At 36.4% G+C, this 23889-nt stretch overlaps 1 protein-coding gene across 1 annotated transcript in view; it reads left to right on the top strand.

Moving 5' to 3' along the window:
* Positions 1-8947: 8947 nt before the first annotated feature.
* LOC133619465 (CCN family member 1-like) overlaps positions 8948-23889 on the top strand; it is a 32880-nt gene continuing 17938 nt past the window's right edge. Inside the window, exon 1 of the mRNA XM_061980502.1 lies at positions 8948-9188. Within this exon, the coding sequence (XP_061836486.1) occupies positions 9117-9188 (72 nt within the window). The 5' untranslated portion in view covers positions 8948-9116. The remainder of the gene's footprint in view (positions 9189-23889) is intronic.

The raw sequence follows: 23889 nt of genomic DNA, 5'->3' as shown, positions 1-23889 counted from the left end.
TAGCTGATTGGAGAGCTAGCTCGCGCAGAGAGTGGGTCCATGACGGTGACTTCTGTTTTGTTGGATCAGCCGTTTTACTGCCTTGTTACAGACACCGTTTGGCAACAATTAAGGTATGTAAATAAACATTTACTGTGTAAATAACTCATTTCACAACATATATATCTGCGACTTATAGTCAGGTGCGACTTATATATAAAAAAAACATTTGTTTTCCTCAAAATAATTGTGGGCGTGGCTTATATATCGGCTCTATAGTCCGGAATATACGGTATTTTCCTTGCTCGGGCTTTAGTTCATGCCAACCTTGAGCAAATCCGGCCTGGGTAGACTACGCCGGTGTTTGGTAGAAGAAGAAGAAGTGATGGCAAACCACTTCTGACCCCTGCAATGTTTTCATGCCACAAACAATGGCCGGCACGGGGCCAGGCTGCAGTTGGCAGTCCATCCTTCCAGTGAGCATGACGCAGCACGCAGAGTGCACGCATCCTGCCTTTGTGGCCCAGGAATGTCAAGAATGCAGAATGTGGACCTTGTCCCGGCTCCTGCCCATCAAGGTGCTACAGATCTAATGTAAGCTAGCATTGAGTTAACACATTTTTGGTAAGTGGAGACTTACCATACTTTTGAGCGCCTTCTTCTTGTTTTGTTGGCATGGAAAATCGCCATGTAAATTAGCTAATGCTAATGGGTGGAACATCTATGGCAGATCTAATGTAAGTTAGCCTTGAGCTAACGTATTTTGGAGAATGAACCCTTCCTGTAATTTTGAGTGCCTTCTTTTTGTTTTGTTGGCATGGAAAATTGCCATGAGAAATCACTAATCGGCATCATATTTATGGCAAATTCAAAGAAAGCCAGCATCAAGCTAACGCATTTTGGAAAGTGGAGCCTTCCTGTACTTTTGAGCGCCGCCTTCTTCCTTTGTTGACATGGAAAATCGCCATGTAAAGTCGCTAATGCTAATCGATAGAACGTCTATGGTAGATCTAATGTAAGTTAGCATCGAGCTAACGCATTTTGGAAAGTGGAGCCTTGCTGTACCTTCGAGAACCTTCTTCTTGTTTTTGTTGGCATGGAAAATAGCCATTAAAAATCGCAAATCGGTAGCACGTTTATGGCAAATTCAATGTAAGCTAGCATAGAGCTAACGCATTTTGGTAAGTGGAGACTTACCATACTTTTGAGCGCCTTCTTCTTGTTTTGTTGGCATGGAAAATCGCCATGTAAATTCGCTAATGCTAATGGGTGGAACATCTATGGCAGATCTAATGTAAGTTAGCCTTGAGCTAACGTATTTTGGAGAATGAACCCTTCCTGTAATTTTGAGTGCCTTCTTTTTGTTTTGTTGGCATGGAAAATTGCCATGAGAAATCACTAATCGGCAGCATATTTATGGCATATTCAAAGTAAGCCAGCATCGAGCTAACGCATTTTGGAAAGTGGAGCCTTCCTGTACTTTTGAGCGCCACCTTCTTCCTTTGTTGACATTGAAAATCGCCATGTAAAGTCGCTAATGCTAATCGATAGAACGTCTTTGGCAGATCTAATGTAAGTTAGCATCGAACTAACGCATTTTGGTAAGTGAAGCCTTACCATACCTTCAAGTGCCTTCTTCTTGTTTTGTTGGCATGGAAAATCGCCATGTAAAGTCGCTAATGCTAATCGATAGAACGTCTATGGTAGATCTAATGTAAGTTAGCATCGAGCTAACGCATTTTGGAAAGTGGAGCCTTGCTGTACCTTCGAGAACCTTCTTCTTGTTTTTGTTGGCATGGAAAATAGCCATTAAAAATCGCAAATCGGTAGCACGTTTTTGGCAAATTCAATGTAAGCTAGCATAGAGCTAACGCATTTTGGAAAGTGGAGCCTTACCGTACTTTCGAGCGCCTTCTTCTTATTTTTGTTGGCATGGAAAATCGCCATGTAAAGTCGCTAATGCTAATGAGTAGAACATCTATGGCAGATCTAATGTAAGTTAGCCTTGAGCTAACACATTTAGGAGAATAGACCTATCCATTTTGAGCGCCTTCTTCTTGTTTTGTTGGCATGGAAAATTGCCATGAGAAATCGCTTATGGTAATCAGTAAAACGTCTATGGCAAATTCATTGTAAGTTAGCATCGTGTTGCAGCAAAACAAGGCTGTCAATCAGGGGTGTCCAAAGCGCGGCCCCGGGGGCCATTTGCGGCTTGCAGCTAATGTTTTAACCGCCCGCGGCACAATCGTTGGCATTTTAATATTAGCATGCTAATTGTTTTACTAATTCTGCAGGTGTACATTTCAGCATCCTATGTTTTCTTACTTGACGAATGATAGCATGATAGCATGCTAATGTGTGCATGCTAGCTTTTTTTTTATTTTTTAACAACACCTCAGTTATATTTTAATACTTGTTGAATGCTAACGTTAGCATTTTAAACACATTTTTCAGGTTCACACCTCAGACCAATATATTTTACATTTACTTTAGCAGGTTTACAGCCCAGTGTCATATATTTCGGTATTTCACAAATGCTAACTGTAAGCATGTTATTGTTAGCGTGTTACCATGCAAGCTTTTTGTCAGCTCATTTTTCTCATATTTTTTGTTGCTTGATGTCATTTTTCCCACCGGCCGTGAGAAAACGGAGGTGAGGCCAACGTTTCCTGGACCGTGGCCACTCGGGGAAACAGGATGTTGTTGTTCAGTTCTTCTCGTCACAAGGATGGACTTTGTTTCCCATCACACCTGTTGTTTTTCCGACCTTTATGACCTATGACCTAATAAGACCTTTGAGGATTCAAACTCTGAGCAATTTTTTTGGAAAAAATTAGCTGAGTCAGGAGTGTCCAAAGTCCTTTTTTTTTTTTTTTTTTAACAGCCCGCAGCACAATCTAAACGTACTATTTAAAAAAAAAATAAAAAAATAAAAAAGCGTGGAATAAATGTGGATCTGAGGTTCATCTAAAGATGTATGGGTTGAAAGTAAAAAAAATAATGTATGACTTATTTCTAACACTTTTATGAGTAGGACCCTTTTGGGTCCCCTAGAATTTTAGTGGGATTTTTTTTTTTTTAAAACTGTCATTGCTCAAAAAATAATACTGAATCAAAATCAATATTGTTATGAATTATTGACGTATTTAAGGCTCCAATTACTTCACATCAAATATTACACTTGAAATATATTTTGGGAGTAAATATTGTATATATTTTTTCGTTTTTAACATAAAAAACTAAGTTTTTTTTACAAAAAGGGCATAAAGTAAAGACAAAATGTTTTTAAAAAAAATAATAAAAAATTGTAATCGACGGATAAATGTAAACTAATTGTTGGTTTAAAAGTAAAAAAAAAAAATGATGACTTATTTTTAACACTTTTATGAGAGGGACCCTTTTGGGTCCCCAAGAATTTTAGTGGGATTGAAAAAAAAACTGTCATTGATCAAAAAATAATAATGAATGGAAATCAATATTGTTATGAATTATTAACGTATTTAAAGCTCCAATTACTTCACATCAAATATTACACTTGAAATATATTTTGGGGGTAAATATTGTATATATTTTGTCGTTTTTAACATGAAAAACTAAGTTTTCTTTGACAAAAAGGGCATAAAGTAAACACTTTTTTTTTTAAATAATAAAATATTGTAATCGACGGATAGTGTAAAAATAATTATTGGTTTAAAAGTTAAAAAAACAACAACTTTATGACTTATTTTTAACACTTTTATGAGAGGGACCTTTTTGGGTCCCCAAGAATTATAGTGGGATTTTTTTTTTTAAACTGTCATTGCTCAAAAAATAATACTGAATCAAAATCAATGTTGTTATAAATGATTGACGTATTTAAGGCTCCAATTACTTCACATCAAATGTTACACTTGAAATATTTTTTTGGGGAAAATATTGTATATTTTTTTCGTTTTTAAAATAAAAGCCACAGTATTCTTTGACAAAAAGGGCATAAAGTAAACACAACATTAAAAAAATAATAATAAAAGATTATAATTGACGTGCATGTGCAAAATTAATTAGGTTATTTTTGGTTTAAAAGCAAAAAAAAAAGTATGACTTATTTTTAACATTTCTATGAGTAGGACTCTTTTGGATCCCCAATAATTTTAGTGGGATTTCTTTTTTAAACTGTCATAGCTCAAAAAATAATAATGAATGAAAATCAATGTTGTTATGAATTATTGACCTATTTGAGGCTCCAATTACTTCACATCAAATATTACACTTTAAAATATACTTTGGGGGAAAATGTTGCATATTCTTTTCGTTTTCAACATAAAAAACAAAGTTTTCTTTGACAAAAAGGGTATAAAGTAAACACAACATTAAAAAAAAAAGTACTAAAAATTATAATTGACAGATTAGTGTAGAATGAATTAGGTTATTTTTGGTTTGAAAGTTAAAAATAAATAAATAATGTATGTGTTATTTTTAACACTTTTATAAGTGGGCCCCTTTTGGGTCCTCAAAATTTTCAGTTGGATTAAAAAAAAATTGTCATTGCTCAAAAATAATAATAAATGAAAATCAATGTTGTTATGAATTATTGACATGATTAAGGCTCCAATTACTTAACATCAAATATTACACTTTTAATTTTTGTGGGAGAAATATTTAATATTTTGTGTTTTTGTCATAAAAAAGTTTTCTTTGAGAAATATTACAGTTTAAAATACATTTTGGGGGAAAATGTTGCATATTCTTTTTGTTTTTAACATAAAAACCAAAGTTTTCTTTGACAAAAAGTAAACACAACATAAAAAAAAGATTATAATTGATGTATATGTGTAAAATTAATTAGGTTATTTTTGGTTTAAAAATAAATAAATAAATAATGGAGGACTTATTTTTAACACTTTTATGAGTAGGACCCCAATAATTTAAGTGGAATTTATTTTTTAAATTGTCATTGCTCAAAAAATATTAATGAATCAATGTTGTTATGAATGACATATTTAAGGCTCCAATGACTTCACATCAAATATTACACTTTGAAATTTTTTTGGGGGGGGGGGGGGGGGGGGGGGGGGTGTAGAATATTTTTTTCATTTTTAACATAAAAACCAAAGTTTTCTTTGAAAAAAAGGGCATATATATATATATATATATATATATATATATATATATATATATATATATATATATATATATATATATATATATATATAGTATTGGTTTGAGAAGTGAAAAATATGAAAATGGCCCCCGCATGCTTGGATTTTTGAGTAATGACCCTCATGTAAAAAGTTTGGACTCCCCTGAGCTAAGTGTTAGCTTTCAAACGCTGCAAAGTTTGTTCTTTTGTTTTGTCAAATGTTTATGGTTTAAAATGTCTCCTCTTTTCATCAAATCGGTTCGGTTGAGCTTTAAGATGATGTTCTTCCGGTTATGTGTTTATTGATGCTGAGCAGTTACCATAGCGACAGAGACCGCAGTCGTAAAAGGTTAACTGTTGCATTAACCTTTAAAAAGCGCCCGACCTCCAGTCCAGGGCTAGCGTGGCGGCGTCTCCGTTGCCACGGTAACTGCTATGCGACGCTTGTATCAATATGCACATGCTCGACATCCACGTCACCGGGAGAACGTGAGCTCAGAACTCGACAGTTTATGAAAGACAGACGACAGTTCAAACTGTCAGTGTAGAGCTGCTGGATATCGCTTTCCCATCGACAACCATCCACAATAAACTTCTTCCACTTGGGCGAGCACACGGAATGAAGATTTTTCATTTTCAAAACCATTAGAGCGCCCATCAATTTAGGTGAATGTTAAATCCCGGGGACCCAAACGGGTCTTAGTCACTAAATTGTTTAAAATAAGTCGATATATATATATATATATATATATATATATATATATATATATATATATATATATATATATATATATATATATAAGATCTACAGATAAACTTCAGTCCGTTGTCATAAAGTTGTATTTTTTATTTTTTTTTGTCTTATGTACTACTACCCCCCCCCCCCAAAAAACTGTTTTTTAATGGAAAAACACAAAATGTGCAATATTTTTTAAAATATGCAATATTTTCCAACGATTCATTATTATTTTTTGACCAATGACAGTTTTAAACAAAAAAAAAATCACACTAAAGGTCCCAGTGACCCAAAGGGGTCTTTGTCCATAAATTGTTAAACATAAGTTGTATATTAATATTTATTTTTACTTCCAACACTTAAAGATCTACAGATAAACTTCAGGTCTATTCTTTGACATTAAGTTTTAAAATGTTGTTGTTTTATGCCCTTACCCCACACCCCCCCAAAAAACTTGTTTTTATGGCAAAAACACAAAATATGCAATATGTTCCCATGATTCATTATTATTTTTTGAACAATGACAGTTTGAAAAAAAAAAACACACACACTAAAGGTCCAAGTGACCCAAGTCCGAGTCATTAAATTGTTAAACATAAGTCGTATATATATATATATATATTTTTTTTTACTTACAACACTTGAAGATCTATAGATAAACTTTAGGTCTATTCTTTGACCCATCCATCCATTTTCTACCGCTTGTCCCTTTCATTAGGTTTAAACATTTTTGTTTGTTTTAAGCCCTTTTTCTGCCCCAAAAAACTTTTTTTTTTTTTACGGCAAAAACACAAAATACACAATATTTTCTCGTGATTCATTATTATTTTTTCAACAAAGACAGTTAAAAAAAAAAAATCACACTAAAGGTCCAAGTGACCCAAAAGGGTCTTTGTCCATAAATTGTTAAACATAAGTCGTATATTAATATTTTTTTTTACTTCCAACACTCAAAGATCAACAGATAAACTTCAGGTCTATTCATTGTCATGAAGATAAAACATTTTTTTGTTTGTTTTACAATACGTTCCCGTGATTCATTATTATTTTTGGAACAATGACAGTTTAAAAAAAAAAAAAAATCACACTCAAGGTCCCGGTGACCCAAAGGGGTCTTTGTTCATAAATTGTTAAACATAAGTCTTTGATTGATTGATTGAAACTTTTATTAGTAGATTGCACATTTCAGTACATATTCCGTACAATTGACCACTAAATGGTAACACCCCAATAAGTTTTTCAACTTGTTTAAGTCGGGGTCCACGAAATCAATTCAGTCGTATATTAATATTTATTTTTACTTCCAACACTTAAAGATCTACAGATAAACTTTAGGTCTATTCCTTGACATTAAGTTTTGAAATGTTGTTGTTTTATGCCCTTTATTCCCCCCCAAAAAACATATGCAATATGTTCCCATGATTCATTATTATTTTTTTGACAATGACAGTTTGAAAAGAAAAATCACACTAAAGGTCCAAGTGACCCAAAAGGGTCCGAGTCATTAAATTGTTAAACATAAGTCGTATATATATATATATATATATATATATATATATATATACTGTATATAAATATATATATATATATATATATATATATATATATATATATATATATATATATATATATATATATATATATATATATATATATATATATATATATATATATATTGTTTTACTTCCAACACTTGAAGATCTATAGATAAACTTCAGGTCTATTCGTTGACATTAGGTTTATAATTTTTTGTTTGTTTCAAAACCTTTTTTCCCCCAAAAAACTTTTTTTTTTTACGGCAAAAACACGTTTAATTATATACAATATTTTCTCGTGATCCATTATTAGTTTTTGAACAATGACAGTTTAAAAAAAAAAAAAAAAACACGCTAAAGGTCCCAGTGACCCAAACGGGTTTTTGTCATTAAATTGTTAAACATAAGTCGTATATTAATATTTTTTTTACTTCCAACACTTAAAGCTCTACAGATAAACTCCAGGTCTATTTGTTGACCTGAAGTTTAAAATGTTTTGTATGTTTTATGCACCCCCCCCCCCTCCAAAAAAATGTTCCCATGATTAATTTTTTTTTTTTTGAACAATGACAAGATCTATAGATAAACGTCAGGTCTATTTGTTGACATTAAGTCAATTTTTTTTTTTTTAGGCCCATTTATAAAAGTGTTGAGAATAAGTCATACATCCATATATATTATTTTTGCTTACATCTGTAGATCAACTTCAGAAATATCTGTCGATTAGTATTTAATATTACAACATTTTGTCATACTTTTCACCTGTTTGCTCCTTTATTCCACTTTTTAATTTTTATGTTGGACACCGCTGCTGTAGGGATGGCTTACTATTTGCTACTTTTTTAGGTACAGAATGAGTTCAATCGGTACTTTGGGGTACAGATTCGAATAAGGTCGTGGACCCCGACTTAAACAAGTTGAAAAACTTATTGGGGTGTCACCATTTAGTGGTCAATTGTACGGAATATGTACCGAACTGTGCAATCTACTAATAAAAGTTTCAATCAATCAATCAATCAAAGGGTGCCATATTTCCACGTCTCTATTGCACGCGACTCAAACACTTGGTGGGGAAACAGTCGTATTGTAGCACACTGTCGCTCAGTAATCTTTCGAGCCAGCAAAGCAAGCATGTCTGCTAAAAAAGCACGCAAAAGTGAGGCACCACTTTTCAAAATGTGCAAGCTCGATGCTAATTTACGTTGGATGTGCCATACGCATGCTACTGATTAGCATTAGCGATTTTACATGGCGATTTCAACGCCTCCAAATGTGTTAATGAACACTACAACAAAGAAGCAGGTTACAATTAAACCGCTGGTGTGTATTAAGTACAACACTTACAGTATGAACACTTTGTGGGAGTCAATAAAAGACAAGACGTGCACAGTCAACATAATGGCGAAGACTATTAAGACTACTAGATTTGTTCATGTATTACCACATGACCACACACAGAAGCACATGTGATGTCCCGCCTTCACGGCACTTCCTGGTTGTAACCCAGAGGGGGCGGAGCCATGTGTGTCTATAAGGACGGGCCCTGTTGGGGGAAACCTCTTCATGAGGCAGAGCTGAGCCGCAGCTGCACAGATGACTCGCGTACTTTGTTGTACTTCACACTACTTGATTCTACTTCATCCTACTTGATTCTACTTCGTCCTACTTGATTGCACGGACCCTGTGTTGTGGATTTATTTCATCAGCAACAACTCTGAAGACCACTTCCCTGCAAACGTCAACAAGGATGTTTCCTCTGACGGTCACTTTGCGCCACATCTTTTCCACCTCCTTTGTGCTCTGCAGTGCTGCAGTGATGGTGAGTCCACAGTGCGGCACGGGGGCCATTCGAGGCCCGCAGCTATTTTTTTGACGGCCCGCGGCACATTAAAAAAATACTATTTAGAAAAAAGAAACATAAAACAGTGGAATAAAAGAGCAAGCAGGTGAAATGTAAGGAGGAAAAGTTGCAATGTTGACCATAATAACACAAAGCTGTCATGCGGGCTGTTTTTGTTCAAAAAGGGCTTAAAGCAAAGACAAAAAACATAATAAAAAATAAAATATTTTAATCTACAGATTGATCTAAAATTGATGAGGAGATTTGTGGGTTGAATGTAAAAACAAAAATAAATGCATGACCCTTTTTTTAAACTTCTATGAGTGGGACCCTTTTGGGTCCCCGAGAATTCTAGTGGGATAAAAAAAAAAGAGGTAATTTCTCAAAAAATAATAAGAAATCAAAATCAATGTTATGAATTATTGACATATTCAAGGCTCCGATTACTTCACACCAAATATTCCTCTTTAAAATATTTTTTGGGGAAAATATAGCATATTTTGTGTTTTTGCCATAAAAAAAAGGTTAGAAAACCAAAACAAAAATGAAATAGAAATACTAGGTCTGAAGTTGAGCTAGAGATTTAAGTGTTGAAAGTAAAAAATAAATAAAAAATAATATATGACTTATTTTTAACACTTTAATGAGTGGGACCCTTTTGGATCCGCAAGAATTTTAGTTGGATTTTTTTTGTGGAAAATAATATTTAAAATTAATATATATGCATGGAAAAATAAAGCACATTAAAAAAAAACATGAAAAATAATAAAAACTTATAATCAACACTTTTAAGAGTAGGACCCTTTTGGATCCCCGAGAATTTTAGTGGGAATTGTTTTAAACTGTCAGTGCTAAAAAAAATAAAAATAAATAATGACTCAAAATAAATTATTATTGACTTAGTGAATGCCCTAATTACTTCACTTCAAATATTCCACTTTGACATTTTTTTGTGGGAAAATGTTGCATATTTTGTGTTTTTGCCATAAAAAAAAAGAAAGTTTTATTTGACAAAAAAAGGTTATAAAAAAGGGACAAAAAAATTAATGAAATGGTAATTAAAATATTTCTATCAAAAAATAGGTCTGAAGTTGATCTAGGGATTTAAGTGTTGAAAGTAAAAACATAAACAATTATATAAGACCTATTTTTAACACTTTTATGAGTGGGACCCTTTTGGATCCCCAAGAATCTTAGTGGGATTTTGTTTTGAAAATGTCATAAAAAAATGACAATCCATGCATAAAATAAATTAAGTATATCAAAAAAACATGAAAAATAATATTATAAACAACACTTTTAAGAGTAGGACCCTTTGGATCCCCAAGAATTTTAGTGGGATTTTTTTAAACTGTCATTGCTAAAAAAAAAAGAAAAAAAAAATGAATCAAAATCAATTATTATTGACTTAGTGAAGGTCCCAATTACTTCACTTCAAATATTCCACTTTTAAATTTTTTTGTGGCAAATATTGCATATTTTGTGTTTTTGAAAATAGTTTTATTTGACAAACAAAGGTTATAACAAGAAGACAAACATCCATCCATCCATCCATCTTCTTCCGCTTATCCGAGGTCGGGTCGCGGGGGCAGCAGCCTAAGCAGGGAAGCCCAGACTTCCCTCTCCCCAGCCACTTCATCCAGCTCCTCCCGGGGGACCCCGAGGCGTTCCCAGGCCAGCCGGGAGACATAGTCTTCCCAACGTGTCCTGGGTCTTCCCCGCGGCCTCCTACCGGTCGGACGTGCCCTAAACACCTCCCTAGGGAGGCGTTCGGGTGGCATCCTGACCAGATGCCCGAACCACCTCATCTGGCTCCTCTCGATGTGGAGGAGCAGCGGCTTTACTTTGAGCTCCTCCCGGATGGCAGAGCTTCTCACCCTATCTCTAAGGGAGAGCCCCGCTACCCGGCGGAGGAAACTCATTTCGGCCGCTTGTACCCGTGATCTTGTCCTTTCGGTCATAACCCAAAGCTCATGACCATAGGTGAGGATGGGAACGTAGATCGACCGGTAAATTGAGAGCTTTGCCTTCCGGCTCAGCTCCTTCTTCACCACAACGGACCGATACAGCGTCCGCATTACTGAAGACGCCGCCCCGATCCGCCTGTCGATCTCACGATCCACTATTCCCTCACTCGTGAACAAGACTCCGAGGTACTTGAACTCCTCCACTTGGGGCAAGATCTCCTCCCCAACACGTTTCCAGTGAGGGTTGGACTCCGCCAAGGCTGCCCTTTGTCACCGATTCTGTTCATAACTTTTATGGACAGAATTTCTAGGCGCAGTCAAGGTGTTGAGGGGATCTGGTTTGGTGGCTGCAGGATTAGGTCTCTGCTTTTTGCAGATGATGTGGTCCTGATGGCTTCATCTGGCCAGGATCTTCAGCTCTCACTGGATCGGTTCGCAGCTGAGTGTGAAGCGACTGGGATGAGAATCAGCACCTCCAAGTCCGAGTCCATGGTTCTCGCCCGGAAAAGGGTGGAGTGCCATCTCCGGGTTGGGGAGGAAAGAAAAGAAGAAAAAGAAGACAAACAAATAAATGAAATAATAATTAATATATTTCTATCAACAAATAGGTCAGAGGTTGATCTAGGAATTTAAGTGTTGAAAGTAAAAACATAAAAAAATAATGTAAGACCTATTTTTTAACACTTTTATGAGTGGGACCCTTTTGGATCCCCAAGAATTTTAGTGTGATTTTTTTTTTAAAATGTCACAACAAAATCCATGCATAAAAAAATTAAGTATATTAAAAAAAACATGAACAATAATCAACATTTATAAACAACATTTTTAAGAGTAGGACCCTTTGGAGCCCTCAGAATTTGTGAGATTTTCTTTAAACTGTCATTGCTCCAAAAAATTTTTTTTAAAATTTAAATCAATTATTATTGACTTCGCGAAGGCCCCAATTACTTCACTTAAAACATTCCACTTTGACATTTTTTTGAGGGAAAATGTTGCATATTTTGTGTTTTTGCCATAAAAAAAAGTTTATTTGACAAAAAAAAGGTTATAAAAAAAAAGACAAAAAAATAAATGAAATAATAATTAAAATATTTCTAACAACAAATAGGTCAGAAGTTGATCTAGGGCTTTAAGCCTTGAAAGTAAAAACATAAAAAATAATGTAAAACCTTTTTTTTTAAAACATTTTTATGAGTGGGACCCTTTTGGATCCCCAAGAATTTTAGTGGGATTTTGTTTTGAAAATGTCACAAAAAATGACAATCTATGCATTAAAAAAAAGTGTCATGTATGCGTGATCATGTTTTGTTTTGGTTATGTTCGGTTTGGTTTTTGGACTCTTTCTGCACTCTTGTTTGTTTTGTTTCCATGACAACCCATTAGTTTTCACCTGTCGTCATGTCACGCACCTGATTCATTTGGACTCACACACCTGTCATTAATCATGTTCAAGACTATTTAAGCCGATAGTTGCCAGGAAGTCAGCCTGGCGACATTAACTCTGTTTTGCTTCTGACACCCATGCTACTTCTGTACCTCCATGCTATCTTTGAAATCTATGCCATAGTTCCCTGCGTTCCAAGTTATTTTTTGTTTATTGTCCATAGTTTTGCCTTTGTGGTAGTTTTTTGTTTCTTAGCCAAGTTTATCTCCGCCTTGAGCACGCCTTTGGTTTGTACCCCTTTTGTAGTTTAGTGTTAATAAATAATGTCCTTACCCTCACGCCATATCCGGTCCAAGTTCTCTTGCATCTCGGGAAAACAAATTCCCCATAGTCCACGTCGTTATGACAGAATGTCGCCAGCTTCAAAAACTTTTCCCGCAAGAAATTTGGACGAGTTGGACGAAGAAGGAAAGTGGGAGGCACTAGGAGCCATGGCGGATCAAGACCTCATGTGGACTCCAAGCGGAAAACTAATTCCGATTAGCTCCATTTGGTCCGAGGACGGAGCTGCGTCACCGCAGTCCCGGAAGCGCCGCTCCAGACGAAGGGAAGGGAAGGCTTTTGCGGGCGGACAGCACGCGGCGCTCCCGCAAGCTCCTTCCCCTTCGGGCGGAAATAGGCTGCAGCCTGTCCGGCTCCCTCAAGACAACGTCACGCCACCGTCAGCGGATGACATCACAGCTCAAGATTTTTTTTCTCTGAACTCTTTTACTTTTGATCACCCGCCCCCAACAAAAGACTTAAAGGCCATGATTGAACATTACCAAAGCATGTTCTTGAAAATTAGGTCTTGTCAATCCAAGCCATCTAAACTTCATGCTCCGCCTCCCAAGGCTCAAGCCCCGCCCACGTGACAGAATTATTCTTTTTAACCGCCCACACAACCTCAGGTGGGGGAAGAAGAAAGACTTTTTGGACAATTTAATGGGGAGGATTCTGCCCCCCTCCTGACCTCCCTCCACCCACCCCAAAAAATGGTTCCAGACCGCGGGGAGCGCGTCTGGTATCCGCTCCTTGAGGGGGGGCTAGGGCCGGAACTGTTCAGGTGGGGTAGGTCAGCTTCACCGTGCCAAGCCACAGCCTCCAGCCCGGCCGCCGCCACCGGTCTTTCGGCCTGCTAAGCCGCAACCTGCGGCCCGGCCGCCGCCACCGGTCTTTTGGCCTGCTAAGCCGCAACCCCCGGATAGGCCACCTCCACCTGCGCCAAGGCTAGCACCACGGCTAGCACCAGTAGCTGCACCATGGCTAGCACCAAGGCTAGCACCAGCGCCAAGGCTAGCACCACGGCCTGCACCACGGCTAGCACCCGTAGCTGCTCCACGCCGCCAAGTGCCGCCCGTAGCTGCTCCACGCCGCCAAGTGCCGCGCGTAGCTGCTCCACGCCACCAAGTGCCGCCCGTAGCTGTTCCACATCTCCAAGTGCCACCCGTAGCAGTGCCGCCTGTAGCAGCCCCACGCCGCCAAGTGCCGCCCGTAGCAGTGCCGCCCGTAGCAGTGCCGCCCGTAGCAGCCCCATGCCGCCAAGCGCCGCCAGGCGCCGCCTAGCCACGCGCCGCCAAGCCAAGACCCGCCACACCAAGACCCGCCACGCCAAGACCCGCCACGCCAAGACCCGCCACGCTAAGACACGCCACGCCAAGCTTCGCCGCCTGCCACGACGAGGATGCGCGCAAATTCCACGCCTGCCAAGATGACGACGCGCCTGCCTCCTCGTTGGCCACGGAAGTGGCCGCTACCTGGTCGTCCGCCACGCCAAGTGGCCCTTCCCGGGTCGCCCACCTCGTCAGGTACAGCGGCGCTCTACGCGTCGCCACCACCTGACTATGCCTCGGTGGATTCAGGGACACTTGGTCTGGCGACCCACCGCCATGTCCCCCTCCCGCCCTCCCATGACTCTTGACCTTGTTTTTGTTGGGGTTTTTTTTGGACATCTGGGATCTGTCCGTAAGGGGGGATCTCTGTCATGTCTGTGTGATCATGTTTTGTTTTGGTTATGTTCGGTTTGGTTTTTGGACTCTTTGTGCACTCTTGTTTGTTTTGTTTTCCATGACAACCCATTAGTTTTCACCTGTCCTCATGTCACGCACCTGATTCATTTGGACTCACACACCTGTCATTAATCATGTTCAAGACTATTTAAGCCGATAGTTGCCAGGAAGTCAGCCTGGCAACATTAACTCTGTTTTGCTTCTGACACCCATGCTACTTCTGTACCTCCATGCTATCTTTGAAATCTATGCCATAGTTCCCTGCGTTCCAAGTAAGTTTTTGTTTATTGTCCATAGTTTTGCCTTTATGGTAGTTTTTTGTTTCTTAGCCAAGTTTATCTCCGCCTTGAGCGCGCCTTTGGTTTGTACCCCTTTTGTAGTTTAGTGTTAATAAATGTCCTTACCCTCACGCCATGTCCGGTCCAAGTTCTCTTGCATCTCGGGAAAACAAATCCCCCATAGTCCACGTCGTTATGACAAAAAGTATATTCCATTTTTTTTTTTTTTTTTTTTTTTTTTTTTTAAACCGAAGGACTTACAATCAACACTTTTAAGAGTAGGAACCTTTGGATCTTCAATCATTTTAGTGGGATTTTTAAAAAAGTGTGATTGCTAAAAAAAAAAGAAAAAAAAAAAAAGAATCAAAATCAATTATTATTGACTTAGTGAATGCCCCAATTACTTCACTTCAAATATTCCACTTTGACATTAAATATTATAATATATTATAATTAAAATATTTCTATCAACAAATAGGTCAGAAGTTGATCTAGGGATTTAAGTATTGAAGGATTTGAAGACTGGATTAAGGGAACTTTCAATGGAATCAGTCAAAAAGTACTTTTTTTATGTGGAGACTTCAACATTGATCTCTTGAACCCCAACAAGCAAAAGTCCATTAATGATTTCACAGATACAATGTATAGTATGAGTTTGTATCCCCAAATCACAAGGCCAACCAGAATTGCAAGTCACAGTGCTACACTTATTGACAATATCTTCACTAATGTCTTTGAAAATAATACAACAAGTGGACTGTTAACAACCGACATCAGCGACCATCTGCCAGTCTTTACTATTTATGATGGGAACTACAGGAAGAAGAACATTGACAAAAAGACATTTCAAAGACTATGCACAGAGGAAGGAATGATTTCCTTCAGGAAGGATCTGAGGAAACAAATTTGGGACAACGTATATAATGAAGATGATGTAGATGATGCATATGGGAATTTTGTTAACACATTTCTTACACTCTATGATAAACATTGCCCATGGAAAGAACGTAGTAAGAAGCAAAAGAAAAACAACCAACCATGGATGACAAAAGGACTGAAAAATGCTTGTCACAAAAAAAACACATTGTATCGAATATTTATAACACAGAGATCTATAGAGGCAGAAAATAAGTATAAGAAATATAAAAACAAACTAATTGGTATACTACGAACATGTAAGAAGGAATACTACAGTCAATTATTAAACAAGAACAAAACAACCTGAGAGCAACATGGGGCATCCTAAATAGCACCATTAAAAATGGTGCTAAGAAAGATTACCCCCAGTACTTTCTAGATGGAAATACAAAAAATGACAATATGAACCAAATAGCTGAACGTTTCAATGATTATTTTGTTAATATCGGAAAAAATCTGGATCAAAGAATTCCAAATGCAGATGATGGGTCAGTTGAGGCCTTGAGTGAGCTCATAGACAGAAATCCCAATTCCATGTTTCTTAAAAGCGTAACAAAAGAAGAAATAATCAAAATTGTAAAAAATTGTAAATCCAACTGTCATGGAATAGATATGGTAACGATAAAAAAGGTTATACAAGACATTTCAGAACCTCTGACATATATCACCAATGTATCATTTCTAACCGGTAAATTCCCTGATATAATGAAAATTGCAAAAGTCGTTCCAATTTATAAGAATGGAGACGTACACCAGTTTACTAACTACAGACCAGTTTCATTACTTCCACAATTCTCCAAAATCTTGGAAAAATTATTCAATAGTCGATTAGATTTATTTATTAACAAAAGTGGGACGCTTGTGGAGAACCAATATGGATTCCGAGCAAATATCTCAACATCAATAGCACTAACCAAAATAACAGAGGAAATTACCAATGCAATAGATGGTAAAGAATGTGCGGCCGCAGTATTCATGGACTTAACAAAAGCATTTGACACAATTAATCATGATATTTTAATACGAAAATTAGAACGATATGGCATCAGAGGTTTGGTATTGAATTGGGTAAGAAGTTATTTAACCAACAGGAAGCAATATGTGAAGATGGGTGAAAATATGTCAACACGGCTAGATATATCCTGTGGTGTACCCCAGGGATCAATACTGGGACCAAGATTGTTCAATCTTTATATAAACGACATTTGTAAGGTTACGAAGGACTTAAAGTTGGTTTTATTTGCGGACGACACAACTGCTTTCTGTTCAGAAGAGAGCACACAGAAGATAATACAAATAATAACAGAAGAAATGAACAAATTAAAAAGATGGTTTGACAAAAACAGACTATCTTTGAATCTCAGTAAAACTAAAATGATGCTATTTGGTAATAGTAGAAAAGAGCATCATACACAAATACAAATAGACGAAGTAGACATAGAAAGGGTAAAAGAAACTAGATTTTTGGGAGTATTAATAGATGATCAAATGAACTGGAAATCTCATATACAAAACATACAACATAAGGTGGCAAAAAACATTTCAATAATGAATAAAGCAAAATATGTCCTGGGCCAAAAATCACTACATAGTCTCTACTGCTCGCTAGTGTTACCATATCTGAGTTATTGTGCAGAAATATGGGGAAATAACTACAAATGTGCGCTACATTCGCTAACCGTGTTACAAAAAAGATCAGTTAGAATAATACATAATGTTGGATATAGAGAACACACAAACCCTTTATTTATTAAGTCAGAAATATTAAAGTTCGGTGATTTGGTAAAATCGCAAACTGCTAAAATGATGTACAAAGCAAACTATAACCTGCTACCAAAGAATGTACAACAATTCTTCTCAACTAAAGAGGAGAAATATAACCTTAGAGGAAAAAATAATTTAAAACATTTATATGCACGTACAACACTTAGAACTTTTAGCATATCAGTATGTGGAATTAAATTATGGAATGGATTAAGTAAAGAAGTTAAAAATTGTACTGATATGATCCAGTTTAAGAGGTTGTTCAAAATAATAGTGCTCACAGAGTACAAAAAAGAAGAATTATGAGAAATACTTTCAACCTTATTGAAAATAAGATATTCTTCATCTCAGTATGTTAATAATGACTGAATTAATTAATTAATTACATATTACAAAACTGTTGTATACTAATTCATAGATGTTATTTTATTATATAAAAAGGTCAGTAAATGATTCTATATATTTGTAAACGCTTTGAAGTGGGAAAGGGGTAGGATTAAATAAGATTTGCTTCTTTCTACTCCTTTTCGGGCATGATGTAAAATGAAATGATATGAAATTGTGTGATGTATTATGATGTAAGTGTGTTCATGTTCGAAATAAACTAAAGAAAGAAAGAAAGAAGCCTAAATTATATAAGACCTATTTTTAACACTTTTATGAGTGGGACCCTTTTAGATCCCCAAGAATTTTAGTGGGACTTTGTTTTGAAAATGTCGCTAAAAATCTATGCATAAACAAAATAAAGCAAATTAAAAAAAACTTATAATCGACAGATAGCTCTGAAGTTGATCCAGAGATTACGTGTTGAGAGTAAAAAAAAAAAAAGGGACTTATTTTTAAACATTTTTATAAGTTGGACCTTTTCGGATCCCCAAGAATTTTAGTTTGATTCTGTTTTACAAAAAATAAAGCATATTAAATATATATAATCGATAGATAGCTCTGAAGTTGATATAAAAATGAAGTGTTGAGAGTAAAAAAACAACTTATTTTTAACATTTTTATTAGTGTGGGACCCTTTTGGATCCATGAGAATTTTAGTGGGATTTTATTTTAACTGTCATTGCTAAAAAAATAAAAAAAATAAAAAAAATAATTGTTATGAATTATTGTCATATTTAAGGCTCCAATTACTTCACATCAAATATTCCACTTTTAATTTTTGTGGGGGAAATATTTAATATTGTGTGTTTTTGTCATAAAAACGTTTTCTTTGACAAATAGGTTATAAAACAGACCAAAACATGAACTAATAATTAAAACATTTATGTCGACGAATAGGTCTGAAGTGGATCTAGAGATTTTGAACACTTTGATGAGTGGGACCCTTTTGGATCCACAATAATTTTAGTGGGATTTAAAAAACAACTGTCATTGCTTAAAAAATAATAATGAATCAAAATCAATGTTGTTATGAATTATTGACATACTCCAGGTTCTAATTACTTCACATCAATTATTATAAACACATTACATTAAACACGCACATTAAAAAACATGAAAAAAAATAATACAAACTTACCATCAACAGATGGATCTGAAGTTGATATAGGGATTTAAGTGTTGAAAGTAAAGGGAAAAAAAATAAAAAATAAATAAAAAAATTGACTTATTTTTAACACTTTTATGAGGAGGACCTTTTGGGATCCCCAAACATTTTAATGGGTTTAAAAAAAACAAAAAAAAACAGTCATTGCTCAACAAATAATAATAAATTAAAATCATCATTATTATGAATTATTGACATATTTAAGGCTCTAATGACTTCACATCAAATATCACACTTTGACATTTTTTGGGGTGAAATATTGCATATTTTTTGTTTTTGCAATACAAACAGGGTTTTGACAAAAAGGCATTCCCATTAATGTGTTTTGAAATGCAACTTAAAAGAAATGTAATGCCCATGTCTTACTGCAGGTGGTTATTATACTTGCTCAAAGGCATACATTTGTCCGTACAGATACAATTGTGAGCGTTTGACAAGGATAATGTTGTAAAATTTACAAAAACTGTTGCCAAAATAAGCACTATTGTAATCAGAGTACATCATAATATTAATGCAAGCAACCCTTTCAAACGCAATAAACATATTTTTCAATACTGTAATGTTACCATTGTAACTGCAAGGTCAGTAGCTTAATTATCCCAAATAGATAAAAAAAACATAACAACAAATTAGACTTTCAATTTCTGTGCACTTCAATAAATATTAAACATGTTGAAGTGCACGTTTTCCCATAATTGGAAAAACTGGTGGTTTGGTTTGTTGTCGTTTTTTGTTGCCAATTGCAATTGTATGACATTTTTATCCAGATAAACAGTTGTCAAACTTTTTTCACCAAGTTCCACCTCAGAAAACACTTGGCTCTCCAAGTACCATCATATAAAGCAACATTAAAATACAGTAGAGTAGTAGGCCTAAGTAGTCATTAAAAACCGAGCAGAGGTTTTGTTTAACAACTATATCTAATATTTTTGGGCACTGTAACGTAACACCCAGTTTGAACAGTAACACTGGGTTTGAATATATGATTTTAAAACACTACTATAAATCAAATTAAATCTATTATATTTAATTAAGTGATTATTTGGCGTACTACTGGATGGAGCCCGCGTACCACTAAAGGTACACGTAGCACATGTTGAGAATCCCTGCGCTAGACATCGTATTTGATGCTTTTTAATCCTCTTCAAGGCCTTTACTTACGCAAAATCCATTTAATTACTTTTAAAGATTTTTAATGACCTTTGGAAACATTGACATGAAAAAACTACTTTATATATCGACAGACAACTAAATTATATATATATATATATATATATATATATATATATATATATATATATATATATATATATATATATATATATATACACACATACCGTACATATATATATATATATGAACCTTGGTATTTACCGTGATGACGGACTGGCAGTGTGTCGCGCCTCGCCAAGGAGCAGCGAGAATACCAAGAAGCGCATATGCCAAATTTTCAAAGAGAACGGCCTACGGATCACGATTGAAGCCAACAAGCAAACCGTCAACTTCCTTGACGTCACTTTCAACCTGAGAAATAACAGCTACCAACCATTCACGAAACCCAACACAACACTCCAATACGTGCACCATGACAGCAACCACCCACCCACCACCACGAAAAGAATACCTACCGGAATTAATAAAAGGCTATCGATGCTGTCATCCAGCAAAGCTGAATTTGACCAAGCAACCCCCCTGTACCAAAAAGCCCTTGATGAAAGCGGATACAATTTCACCCTCACCTATGAACCCACGCCAGGAAACCAGCCAAAAAAGAACAGAAAACGAAACAACATCATCTGGTACAACCCCCCATACAGCAAAAACGTCTCAACTAACATTGGACACAAATTCCTCAATCTGATTGACAAACACTTTCCCAAAGACAACACCCTAAGAAAAGTATTCAACAAGAACAACATTAAATTGAGCTACAGCTGCATGAACAATATACGACAAATCATCTCAAACCACAACAAAACAATTGCAAATGAGCCGTCGGCCCCCGGACAGAGCAACTCCAAAACCAACAAAGGCTGTAACTGTCGAAAGAAACCTGATTGCCCTCTCAACGGGGGGTGCTTACAAACATCAGTTGTCTACCAATCTAAGGTAATACGCAAGGACATTAACACATCCGACACATATGTAGGATTAACCGAGGGAGAATTCAAAACCAGATGGAACAATCACAAGGCTTCTTTCAGGAACCAAAACCTGCGGAATACCACAGAACTCAGCAAACACATTTGGGACCTCAAAGACAATAATGTTGAATATTCAATAACATGGCAAATTCTTGCATCCAGCACACCTTACAATAGTGGTAATAAAAGATGCAACCTATGCTTGAAAGAGAAACTGTTTATTATTTACCGTCCAGACCTGTCATCCCTCAACAAGCGCAGCGAAATTGTAACAGCATGCCGCCACAGACGGAAACACCTCCTAGGTAACACATGAGCCAATCACCACGCCCCTACGCCAGCCTGTACCCACCCACTCTGTGCCCTATATAAACCATGGTATGTGAATGCTCCCATTAAAATCTCCTGATGATTGAGGGAACCCCCCCTCATGAAACAGGCCTGTAGAGATGAAATAGTCTTGTGATTTTTTCCCACACATACATATATATATATATATATATATATATATATATATATATATATATATATATAGTCGCCACCTGCGATGAGGTGGCGACTTGTCCAGGGTGTACACCGCCTTCCGCCCGATTGTAGCTGAGATAGGCTCCAGCGCCCCCCGCGACCCCAAAGGGAATAAGCGGTAGAAAATGGATGGATGGATATATATATATATATATATATATATATATATAAAACACATGTGTGCGTGTGTGTGTGTGTGTGTGTGTGTGTGTGTGTGTGTGTGTGTGTGTGTATATATATATAAATATATATATTGTATGTTTGTATATAGGTGAATATATATAAGCACATGCACACATTTACATGCATGATTTATGTTACATATGTGTGTGTGTAAATATATATATGTATATATGTATCAAAATGGCCCCGGCATGCATTGATTTTTCAATACACACTCATCATTCACACTTATCATACACTCACAAATAATACACACTCATCATACACACGCGTAATACACACTCATCATACACACATCATACACACGCAATACACACTCATCAGACAAATTCATCATACACACACGTAATCATACACACATGTAATACACACTCATCATACACACACATAATACAAACATATCATACACACTCATCAAACACACACATAATACACACTTATCATACACACTCAACATGCACACAAATAATACACGCTCATCATACACACTCATCATACACACACATAATACAAACATATCATACACACTCATCAAACACACACATAATACACACTCATCATACACACTCAACATGCACACAAATAATACACGCTCATCATACACACTCATCATACACCCTCATCATACACACTCATCATACACACTCATCATACACACATGTCATACACACTCATCATACACCCTCATACACACTCATCTTACACACACATGTCATTCACACTCATCATACACACTTATCATACACACTCATCATACACACATGTCATACACACGTCATACACATTCATCATACACACTCATCATACACCCTCATCATACACACACATGTCATTCACACTCATCATACACCCTCATCATACACACTCATCATACACACTCATCATACACACTCATCATACACACACATCATACCCACTCATCATACACAAACATGTCATTCACACTCATCATACACCTTCATCATTCACACTCACCATACACACTCATCATACACACTCATCATACACCCTCATCATTCACACTCATCATACACACTCATCATACACACATGTCATACACACACATCATACACACTCATCATACACCCTCATCATACACACTCATCATACACACACGTCATTCACACTCATCATACACCCTCATCATACACACTCATCATACACACATGTCATACACACACATCATACACACTCATCATACACACTCATCATACACACACATCATACACACACATAATACACACTCACAATACACACACATCATACATTCTCATCATACACACTCATCATACACACTCATCCTACACACTCATCATACACACTCATCATACACACACATCATACATACTCACCATACACACACATCATACACACACATCCTACACCCTCATCATACACACACATCATATGCACTCATACACACACATCATACACACTCATCATACACACACATCATACATACTCATACACACACATCCTACACACTCATCATACATTCTCATCATACACACTCATCCTACACACTCATCCTACACACACATCATACACACTCATCATACACACACATCATACATACTCACCATACACACACACCATACACACACATCATACACACACGTCATACACACTCACAATACACACACATCATACATTCTCATCATACACACTCATCCTACACACTCATCATACACACACATCCTACACCTTCATCATACACACACATCATACGCACTCATACACACACATCATACATACTCATACACACACATCATACACACACATCCTACACCCTCATCATACACACTCATCATACACACACATCATACACACTCATCATACACACACATCATACACACACATCATACACACACATGTCATTCACACTCATCATACACCCTCATCATACACACTCATCAT

Source organism: Nerophis lumbriciformis, linkage group LG20 (genome assembly GCF_033978685.3).
Source record: "Nerophis lumbriciformis linkage group LG20, RoL_Nlum_v2.1, whole genome shotgun sequence".
Taxonomy (NCBI): Eukaryota; Metazoa; Chordata; class Actinopteri; order Syngnathiformes; family Syngnathidae; genus Nerophis; species Nerophis lumbriciformis.
Note: the sequence above shows the minus strand (reverse complement) of the source record. Positions and strands in the feature narration are given on the sequence as shown.